This window comes from Polyodon spathula, chromosome 48 (assembly GCF_017654505.1).
Source record: "Polyodon spathula isolate WHYD16114869_AA chromosome 48, ASM1765450v1, whole genome shotgun sequence".
Lineage (NCBI taxonomy): Eukaryota > Metazoa > Chordata > Actinopteri > Acipenseriformes > Polyodontidae > Polyodon > Polyodon spathula.
The window spans coordinates 1,253,389-1,264,953 of record NC_054581.1 but is presented as its reverse complement, the minus strand read 5'-3'; the positions used below and the strand labels follow the sequence as shown (position 1 = coordinate 1,264,953).

At 44.0% G+C, this 11,565-nt stretch overlaps 1 protein-coding gene across 1 annotated transcript; it reads right to left on the bottom strand.

Annotated features, from left to right (window-relative positions):
• Positions 1-499: 499 nt before the first annotated feature.
• Positions 500-9,652, bottom strand: LOC121306568 (segment polarity protein dishevelled homolog DVL-2-like). Its single transcript, XM_041238365.1, has 7 exons — positions 9,276-9,652; positions 4,555-4,624; positions 3,600-3,745; positions 3,159-3,268; positions 2,594-2,726; positions 1,691-1,781; positions 500-839 (listed from the first exon to the last, which is right to left on the bottom strand). Exons 1-7 carry the CDS (start codon positions 9,434-9,436, stop codon positions 747-749), a joined length of 804 nt encoding a protein of 267 aa, XP_041094299.1. The 5' UTR covers positions 9,437-9,652; the 3' UTR covers positions 500-746.
• Between the last annotated feature and the right edge of the window lie 1,913 nt (positions 9,653-11,565).

The window sequence follows — 11,565 nt, the reverse complement described above, 5'->3', positions numbered from 1 at the left end:
GTGGGACCAGGTCCGACTTTACAATTTTCCCTTTCCAGTGTGATGTCGGGCCCTCTCCAAGAGCATCAAAAAGACGTCAAGCGCGGGTCTCTAGTCGTTTTTTCTCCATGGCCGAGTGAGAAAAAAAAAAGGCGCCTCTCATAGCCCCATGCACCACAGAGATAACACGGACACAAACAAAGGAGAGAGCTGCTTTTGCATCCAGCGCTCAAAGAATATCACAGACATCTGCAGAGCTTTGAGATGATACAGTAATAAAATAATGACTCGAATCGCATTATTGAGGAGTCTGGTGATAAAACGAGTGATCAGGAGAGGATTTATCAGTGTGCACGTCTATATAGAGGTATGTGAACAGCGAACAAGGGGTGGGGCTTGGCTGGAGATACAGTACTGAGTGTCCTTTTGGGAATCAATGCCTTTTAAACCTGTTTTACTCTGGGGAAAAAAAATAATAATTAAAACAGCGCGTGTGAAAATAAAACTGGACCTGACAAGCGCTGAACAAATGGACCGCAAAGGGTTAAGTTAGTTTTTAAAGGCAGACAGACAAAAAGCCTCCATACTCTCTCTGAATAAGACACTTGCAGTTTTGTCAAAAACCGGACAAGCAAATCTATAAGAAATCTCCCTAGCGTTTGGTTTTGCAGGCTATAAACAGTTTCTGGCTGGTAAACACCGCAAGGGGTTTTCTGTAGCACTTGTAGAAAGGGCACCCAGCGCGCTGTTTTGTCCGAGGGACTTGTTCACACACAGCTGTGCAACTCACCCATGTTGAGGGTCACTGTGATGATGTTCAGGGACATGGTCGAGTCGGTGACACTACTGAAGGAAGAGGTCTGAAAGAGGCCGGGAGCACACGGAGGGTTAAAAATCAGAGAGAAACATCCAAAACATGCAAACCAACACTGCCGCTTGATTTTAAAAGCACTGCGGTTAACAAATACATTTCAACGACGTTTAAATTGCACTGGTCCCCAGGCTGGGTGCAGCAGGGTGCGGGTGTGTCTGGTCCCCAGGCTGGGTGCAGCAGGGTGCGGGTGTGTCTGGATCCCAGGCTGGGTGCAGCAGGGTGCGGGTGTGTCTGGATCCCAGGCTGGGTGCAGCAGGGTGTGGGTGTGTCTGGTTCCCAGGCTGGGTGCAGCAGGGTGTGGGTGTGTCTGGATCCCAGGCTGGGTGCAGCAGGGTGTGGGTGTGTCTGGATCCCAGGCTGGGTGCAGCAGGGTGTGGGTGTGTCTGGTTCCCAGGCTGGGTGCAGCAGGGTGTGGGTGTGTCTGGTTCCCAGGCTGGGTGCAGCAGGGTGTGGGTGTGTCTGGATCCCAGGCTGGGTGCAGCAGGGTGTGGGTGTGTCTGGATCCCAGGCTGGGTGCAGCAGGGTGTGGGTGTGTCTGGTCCCCAGGCTGGGTGCAGCAGGGTGTGGGTGTGTCTGGATCCCAGGCTGGGTGCAGCAGGGTGCGGGTGTGTCTGGACCCCAGGCTGGGTGCAGCAGGGTGTGGGTGTGTCTGGTTCCCAGGCTGGGTGCAGCAGGGTGTGGGTGTGTCTGGATCCCAGGCTGGGTGCAGCAGGGTGTGGGTGTGTCTGGATCCCAGGCTGGGTGCAGCAGGGTGTGGGTGTGTCTGGATCCCAGGCTGGGTGCAGCAGGGTGTGGGTGTGTCTGGTCCCCAGGCTGGTCTGTGGCTGTCTCTCCTACCCTCTCCAGTCTCGGAGGTCTCTGCTTCCTGCGACGCCGGTGTCTCTTTAGCAGTCTGGAGGCGCTGCTCTGCTCCGTGGAGCTGCTGAACCTGCAGGACACACAGAGGAGGGACTGGAGAGGGGCGCCAAGGAACAAGCTACAAGAAATGCACCTTCAAACCACAAACCTGTCGAAGGAATCCTTCAACGTCTTAAAACAGAGTCGGGCCGGTTTCCTTTTTTCATTTCCAATTAAAAGAATTGGAGTGTGTGTGTGTGTGTGTGGGAGGGGTTAATAATGATTTGTAGTTCAAAAACACCTGTCACTCAGTTTTCTTTTCGTAGATCTAAACTCGGCACTCGAGTGTTTAAGAGTTCTGGGACACAAAGAAAGCTTGCAAATCAATTGTAAATTGGATTATGCACACAGTGTGTCATTTTAGCGACAGAAGATAAGATAAAAATTATGGTAATGTTCAGAGCCAAAAAAACAGGTCTGAAAATAACGGGTTTATATGTTTTCAGGAAACCTCACTACAAGAATGAACTGGTCAAGAAAAATAGAAAATAAAGCCAAGATACACACATTTAAGCTTGAAAAAGCCTTACAATTTCTAGAAAGAAACACTGAAAGATGAAAAAAATACAACAACTAATAGAACTTTTATGAACTTAAATATAGCACCTGAATTCAGTGCTTCCTCACCACACCCCTGACGCACTAGCCCCTCCCTCACCACACCTGACGCACTAGCCCCTCCCTCACCACACCTGACGCACTAGCCCCTCCCTCACCACACCTGACGCACTAGCCCCTCCCTCACCACACCTGACGCACTAGCCCCTCCCTCGCCACACCCCCACGCACTATGCCCCTCCCTCGCCACACCCCCCAAAGCCCTAGCCCCTCCCCCAGCCTCACCTGCTCATGGTGTCGTCCTCGTCGGAGTCACAGAAGCTGGTGGTCTCGATCTCGCTGCTCATCACTGTGCTCGCGCTCTCATAGCCAGCTAGGTGGCGCTCTAACCTGCTCTGTCCGTTCAGCCGAGGACCCCCTGCAAAGACCACAGCAAGCACACACCCCCTCAATGCTGCACAGCACACTGAAATATTACTGTGCTACCATTATGGCTTCCGGTAGACTTTTGTGAGATCATTTTGTAGTTTCTTTGATTACATGATGTTAAATAAAAGATCTAAAGTATGTTCATAGTTTTAGGCAATGCAAAACTTATAGCTAGAGCTGTAGAGTTGGGCTATCTAATGTTACCTTGGGGAAGACAGTCTGAGATGAATGCTAGCTAACCAGTCTAAAACCAGCTGTTAATTTATCAGGCCAAGCTCTAAACGTGCAATTGTGCTCTGCAAGGCTTACAAATGTTTTCAAAATCCATCTGTCTGTTGCAATCTCACATCGACTCAGTGACTGCAGTTCTATCAAACTATCCAACATTGTTTCATGCAAAGACTGTAGATGCCTGACTCACATTGCGGGTCGTGGCTCTCCTTCCTGCGTGGCCTCTCTCGCCGAGACGAGACCACTGACTCCGTTTCCGTCTGGTCATCGAGATTCTCCAGACTGCCCGCGACATTCGGACTGGCAAAGAAAAACAAAAACAAAAAAACACACGCGCGTGAAATCGAACGCAAAACTCCCACCCAGTCACGCGCGATACGCAGCAAGGCAAACAAACTGGCAGATAAAGCTGTATGTATAAAGATCTGCTGTAGTTCAGATACATTACAAATCACTTTACTATTGAATGAAATTCTCTATACGTACAGAGCAGGATTTGTGAATGCAGTTTCTGAAACTGAACAGAGTCAAACCCCATAGATGCTCCAAAATTTCAGCCTGAAACTAAATCCCTGTATGGTTTCCTCTCAAGCCGTCTCTCTGCATTGGGATTCCAATCCTGTTGACTCACTGGAAAGAGGGGGGTCTGGAGTCTCCAATCCCCCCGGTACGCTCCGCAGGGGGGGGCGGCAGGGGGGGAGGAGGCGGAGAGGGGTCCGGTCTGATCTCCACTGGAGGGGCCACAGCTTCTGCACAGGGACCGTCCGAGGAAACCAGCTGAAAGACAGAACGAGTGAGGGAGGCAGGAGCAGAGATCCGATACAGGAGTCCCTCGATAACACAGACTCCGTCGTGCATATATAAAACGCTTTCGGAAATACTTCGGGGCTCCAGTGGTTCAAAACGCAAGATGTGGATGACACTTACAACTCAAGTCTAACTCATACCAGACAACAAAAGCAAGCACATCAGAAATGATTCCAGTTTGACAGCTTGTTACCTTCTTGCTAATTACCTTTACCAATACCATGTGTGCGTGTGTGTGTGTGTGCATGTGTGTGCGCGTGTACTGTAATCACAGGAATGTTAGTTACATAAATCCCTCGCCATGGCTGTAGAAAAAGTCTGCACAAGTACTAAATGTTAGTTTGAAACATGTGTACATAATTAGTGAAATACCTCCCAGATTCTAGTCACACATTCTGATAACTTACTGTCCAGATTTCATCGTAATTGGGTACATTTTTCCCCAGATATATGGGGAAAGAAAGTTAATGTGATACACAACTCCTAAATAACTAACGTTGAAAAAAAATTGCTTGACCAAAGTTTCATTACAAATTGGATAATTATCTAGACATATATAAAAAAAGGACAAACTTCTTAGATCACTATATCCCAGCAATTCACATTAGGGAGAACTCTGTGTATACTGGATTCGTTATGGATTTGTTGGCAGAAGCATTCACTAAACCAGAAGGGCATGCAAACTGAACACTTGAAACATCTGTAACAGAGTTCTCGGACTGAGTAGAATTTCAGAGACAGCACGCACACGGGCTGCAGGTAATGGTTTAGACTCTCACCCAGGACACGACCCTCCCGTTGAAGCAGGGAAGCTTGGAGCCTTCGTCAGAAATCTCTTCCTTCACAACTCTGGAAAGAGACGGCAGCGTTAGCATGGGTTTTGTTGGGAAGGTATCCAGTCACGCTGTCGATGCTGAAATCACTGGGATCTTTTAAAACTTAACTTGACAAACTTTTGAGATCAATCAACTGCTCAGAACCGGACGAGCTCCGATGGGATGAATTAACTAGAAACACTTAACGGTAAATGTTAGTTGCATCTACACTAATTCTTAATGCAGTCCTCTTGTCTGTCCACAAGTAACAGAGGTAGACAAAGGAAATTAAAATATGAGATTATGTACTCTTCAGATAACTGGAACAGCAAACTGAACTCTTGAAGAAATTCCCAACCAAAATGACCTTCACATTGAAACCCGAGGGTGTGACCGGAGGATGACATGCCAAGGAAAAACCGCCCATCACAGACGCGGCGTGACGCACTGTTTGGCCACCAGGGGGCGGTTCAAGACAGTCAAGCAGAATGAAATACAAGGCATGCCGCTGTTGCGCGAATTACGAATCACCCTGTATAAAACGCAGTGACCTTCGTTTTAACCTACAACCAAAAAAGCTTTGCAGCACCCTCGAGAATGAACTCACTGTGCTTCATGCAGTCGAATGAAACCTGCTGAACAATGTCAACATACTGAATTACACGCCGATTTGTAGTTTTCCAGATACTTAACGAAACACTAAAATTGAAATCTAACGTGAAATACTGAAGTACTGCTATGGCTTCCATTAGACTTTTGCAAAAAAAAAAAAACCTTTCACCAGAGCTGCAGTCATCTCAAGCTGGATTACAAAGACCTTCCTGCGGACTCTTCTTTCTCAAACACGTGCTGTGGGATCTCCAGTGCCAGACTGCTGGTGCCTGTGTTCTAGTCAAGCAGCAGTAGCTGTACCGGTCGCTGTCTCCAGCACTGTCTTTAGTTTTTAGTTCTCCTGCCAGCGTGCCACGAACGCGCCGCGTGAACAACATTCCTTACCTAGACAAGCTTCCACGCCAGTGACACGCCACAAACCACGAAGAGTTTAGAGGAAGCAATTGTCATTTCAACGGCAGTTCGTTTCTCTTGCTGATCAATGGCGTTAGTCAGTTGAGTGGTTTTGCTGCTTACAGTTTTATAAAGAGTAAAAGAAACCCATGACTTTTCCTTTGCAGATTCCCGTGTTGTGTCTACAGCAACAATATATTTTTCAATCTATTCCTGAGGGTCTAAATAGTTTTATTTATTTATTTATTTATTTTTACTCGGGAATGTTGGGCAGCAATTTCCTTTCCTTCGAAACATTGTATCCCAATCATACATGCTGGGGGATTGAAATGACAGGCGTGCTGTATTGTGGGAACAGATTTGTTGCAAGAGGGAGTGCTTAATCAGAATGAAAAAGACTACGCAAAATGTGCATGAATTTTGACTACCCAAAAACAGAAGAAAATTTAAGGATGGTCAGCGCTGGTCCGGTACCCAGCAGCTAATTGATCTCAAAACGTTATCGAGTGGAATCTTAAAGGAACCCAGTGATTCAGCATCAACAGCATTAACCCATTCCATCCCGTCACCACTCTGTGTGAAGAAGAGTCTCCTTCCCTCTGTCTGTCTCAATTTCCAGCTGTGTCCTCCAATCCTGGTTTCTGTGCTTAAAAGTACTGGTAAGGGTTAACTCCTTTCAAAATGAAGTAAGACTAAATTTGAGTTTACACAATGTGAAGTCAATTGCTTTTCATCATTATACATGTGAAACACACCACTGCAGCAGTTTGTCTTCAGGGGAGGGAATTTAAAACGTTTTTTTTCAACAGCGAGCTCTCCCCCCCAGGCGTGCAGTACAGGATCGAGGGCTAGGAGCTCCGAAAGCAGGCTGCATCGCATGTCAATTCCCCAACAGGAAGGGAATTCCTAAACACGGCTCTCTGTTTTCACAGCAGCTCCTGCACTTCCCCCTTTCTGGGGCGCTGAGATTCCAGACAGACTGCTTTACCATATGGCAGCTGAGCACAGCCAGTCTGCATACAACACAGGAAAGAAAACTCGGATCAAGGCTCGAGACGTCAGCCCACGCTTTCAGAATACCGTTCAGGTTGACTGTTGAAAGGATCAGGAGTTAGACTTAGACTTCATTGAGGCGAGTTCTGAACCCCAGGACTGGGTGCCGTTTCAAACCCTGCCAAATTTAGTGACTATGCTTTTTCACCTACATGCTCTACCAACACATTTTTATACGTGTGACGTAAACACACAAACACCACGACACGTCATCCCACATCACGCCTGTAAATTGATATGGCTGGAGAACCGCTTATGAATTTGTCAAACTTGCAGGTATTAACGTTATTTAGCAGAAGTGTTTGAGAATATCAGGATTGTGGGGGATGTATAGCTGGGATTCTGATACCCTCAATAGCATTACCGAGTTTCAACCCAATTAGATAAGAGGTGCTCTAGAAATCTGCACAGACAAACTGGCACTCAGAGAGGCGCCCGTGTTTTATCGGTTAGTTAAGAGTCTCCAGATGCATGCCAAACACATACAGACAGAGACCCCAATATAAACCCTTTCAGAATGTTCTGATCACAAAATGCTCCGCTGCATCAAAGCAAGACTCCAGTGTGACCCTCATACAGGTACCTCACGTTTAGGAGCGGGGCTGGAGCTTTCCATGCGAGACAGACAGAGGGAGGTACAGACAGAGAGGCTCAATCCGATAGTTCATTATGCTGCATGATATTAATACCAAGTTTAATGACAACTGGAGTTTCAGATATATGGGGAAATCTATGGAGTTATGACATAGGTACGATCGCTTCTATATATCCCCTTCAAAGGGGGGGTCTCATCACCGTGGTGGTGGTGGGGGGGGGTTATAACTCTGATAAGGGGGCTTTTAAAAAAATAGGTCAAAGCAGATCATACAAGAGAGAAAAAAATATCAATTGAACAGAAGGATTGCAAATATCAAAAAAAAAAAAAAAAAAAGTTAGGGGCAGAGCCAAGCGGAATCGGACTTCCGGTTAAAGGCCCCCCCAAGCCGAGCTAAACCAATTGAAGTACATTTTTGTAATTTTTTTTTTTTTTTTTTACAGCCTGGATTAACATCATAAACAGTGTTTTATGTGGAAGACCAGTCAACAACCTCTTAAACTCTCTCCGTGAACAGACAGTAAAGGATTTTGAAACCCCCCCCATGGGAACAGCGACCTCCAGAAGTCCGGCAGAGTCACCAGTAAGGCTACAGAAAGGTTCTGTTCAGATGCAATAACTTTGTGCATTAGTTACAGGAATACTGGACAAGTATCCCAACCCCTAGAATTGAAGGACTGAGACATCATTAAAAAAAAATAAACAAACAACACACACTATATGAACATAGATCTTTTAATTATCATGTAATCAAAGAAACCACTAAATCACAAAACACACACAGACACACAAGACAGGTCTAGGGATGGAAATACTCTTTTGCATAGCAGTTTGCGCCCTTCCTGGCTTGTTACCTATAAAACTGACGCGAATCAAGCTCGTAGTAAAACCTGAAACGAGATTTTTTTTTATTGTAGTTGTATTACAGCAGTTGCTAACTAAAGGAACTGCAGAAACCACGACAGAAAGTTTAGTCTTATTGGAACCCAGGTCTGCAGAAAGCACAGCATCGTCTCCGCGTTTATTCAAAAGCACAACACACCGGCTGTTTCCTCCAGAGCAGCGGGGTTACGAATCCTTATTTCAACTTTCCGTTGAGGAAATCATAAAACCCAATAGGTCACTTTTAAAGGAAACTATTTGACGAGGAAAGGGGGGGGGGGGGGGGGGGGGGGGGACGTGTGTACATCGCGGCAGCGGGCCCTTCTGGCTGTTACCCCCTCCTCCTCCTCCTCCCCAAAAAAGGGGATTTTTAACAACGCAGAGAGAAAGAGGATTTTGAGAACCGAACCCTAATCCACAGGAACAAAAGCCTTTAAAGGGCTCAGAAGCTATTCAGTTTTTCAACCCAAAAATAAACACCCGGTGATAATGGGCTGGCAATGACTCGGAAGGGAGGGGGGGGGGACCACCGAGCGAACAACTAAAATATTTAAAGTGGAAAAATACTCCATTTTTGCTGTACCCCAACCGCCACCTTGATCCACGCAACTTTTAAAACCTCGAAGCTGGGCGTGTGAGTGGGAAACAGTGATGCATTTACACAACAGCCTTGAATAAAAGTAACAAACAGGTCGAAACAGTTGCATAAAATTGTACTTAAAAGGACAGACGTATTTCACACACACACACACACTATATATAAATTCCCAAAGGGGTAGGACGGTGGCACATTTAGAAAGAAAACACCGTTCATTTCTTCACTAAAACAATACGACTTCCCAAAGCGTTAAATATTGTCGCTTTATAGTTTATTTTAACAACAACAACAAAAAAAAAATCTCGTATTATTTGTAAACACACAAAAGTTTAACATGTCTGATTACATTTGTAAATTAATGAAATATAATAATAATAATAATAATAATAATATACGTTTTATTTTTCTGAGGGAAAGGTCTACTATCTTGCATGCAAAATCAACAAGTTTTCCTTTTTTTTTTTTTTTTTTTTAAAACACATTAACAAACCCTTCAAGTCAAACATTTTTAAACCGGGTTTAACCATGCAATTCCTTTCCGAATCAACATACCCAAAATCCTGGTCCATAGACTTGAAAAAGAACTTGTAATTCGGCTTGTTTAAAACGTGTTTAAAATCCAGCAAAGTGATTTTCTCGGCTGCAATCGGAATTTTAACGAGATAAGGCGTTTCTTCTTCATCAACGTGATATATCACCTTTGTTTCTGCCATTTTCTCCAACGCTTTGCAAGCGATCGGAACGCAGGCCAAACTCTTTCCCTGACCGGAATGTATATTTATATAGAGAGGGATATCTTTTATTATTATTATTATTATTTACGAAGGAGAGAAAAAAAATAAACTCAAAACTTTCTAACAACAACAAAAAAAAACTTTCTTTGGGATCCAACGCAGCGTCTGACGTTCGTGCGTGCCCCTTTACCCCCCCCCCCTGCCGGCGTGCCGATTAGTCCTTTTTGTGGGAACCAATCCCCCAAAATCCAAACCACCCCCCTTCTCGAATCAGTTCCTCACATTAAAATCAATGCAAACGCTGTTAATGCGGGCTGTAATCAAATCATTCCCCCTTTAATGAAACTACCATAGGGGGGTATATATGCAGATACGTGCAAACAGTCTCAACTCATGTTCCTTACTTTGCATCAACTTCTAATGTGAGCACCGTCTTTATACAGTATGCTATTTTAATACGCGTCACAGCTCATAATGATAGACAACAATTTATTAAAAAAAAACACATTCGAAGTTGGAAAGTAGACGCTAAAATAAACAGCATTGCACAATCGATCGCGCATAATATTCGACATACATGTTACTATACTGCGGACAAGTTCAGGAAATCTTATCTGTTACCTGTTAACATGTTTATTAAATTCTATGTATCCTATTTGTGTTTTATTTTTTGCAAACAGCTACACGCTGCACTCTATAAGCTTAGATTGTTGTAGAACACGCTTGTTTGTGTGGTGTATGTTAACAATGCACAGACACTTGCCACTTTTCATAGCTGGATCAATATATTTGGATATATTTTTGTGGATTTACTTTATGTAGATAGTAAGCTGATTAAAAGACATCAGCAAGTCGCTGAACCTCCTCGTATCTTGTAAAGCGCTTTGTGATGGTGCTCCGCTGTGAAAGGCGCTATATAAAAATTAAGATAATGGTTAAAATCTTCTTCCCAGCTAATAAATTACTATGGCTATATAAAAAGGTTCAAGGGGATAAAAGGGGGATTGGAATGTAAGAAACTCAAGAACCCACAGGAAACTCCAGGATGGAGCAACTCCAGCCGCGCCACGTCCCAAGGAGAACGGATCGTATCTGTTCTCTTTGACTGGTTTAATGCAGCATTGCCACTGCATTAGAAGCTAAGTAATCCGGCTTTTGTGGTTGACTACACGATTGTGTTTGGGGTCTGAATTTGATCAATGTTTATTATGGCGGTTTTAAAAATGGAACAGGTCACACAGTGTTTTCATCAATGCTCTTTAATTCTTGTAGAGCGTTTCGAAGCATTTCGCAAATCTATTAAAATCTCTATAGAAAAACACAGATTACACTATGTAACACAATTTTTGTTCCTGGGTAGTAAGTGTTATTTCCTAATTGCTTATGCCTCAAAAGTATAGAAAATGGCTATTATTCCCCACAAACTTTGCTTTTGTGACCAGGACAGTGATATTTTAAAATATCACTATTTCCAATGGGAAAACGGGCAAATGTGTGGCTTTTCGTTCACATAAAGTCAGAAAAAAAAACAACATATGAATCCAAATTAACATGTACTTATGCTAAAGTAATACAAAAATGACTACAGAAGATTTAGAAGTGAGTAGTTTTTCGAGATTTACAATTATACTGTAAGTTTCTATACTTTTGAGGCATAAGCAATTAGGAAATAACACTTACTACACAGGAACAAAAAAAAAATAATAATAATAATTGTTACACGGCGTAATTAGCCTAAACACGTGACCGCGTTGCAGCTCCAAACCCGGAACAATGTATGGGCAGCTAACCAAATGCTTTTTCAAAACGTATAAAATTCTAACAGCGTGGTTTTGTCATTTAAAAGCATGACCAGGTATTCCTAGACATGTCATTTAATCACTACAAGGTTTCAGTTCCTTCCATTTTAACGGGACCCACATGGAAATAAGTCAATCTCTTGACTTTTTGGGTCATCCTGGCTATTCGGTCGACATGCAGTCTATTTTGTATGGTTTTTTTGTACACTTTTGGGACTGTGTAAGAATTGTTTCACTGTAGATTTGATCTTTTGTATTCACAATGCAGTTTTGTTTGTTTTATGAACAATGCGTGTGACTTTTACCAAA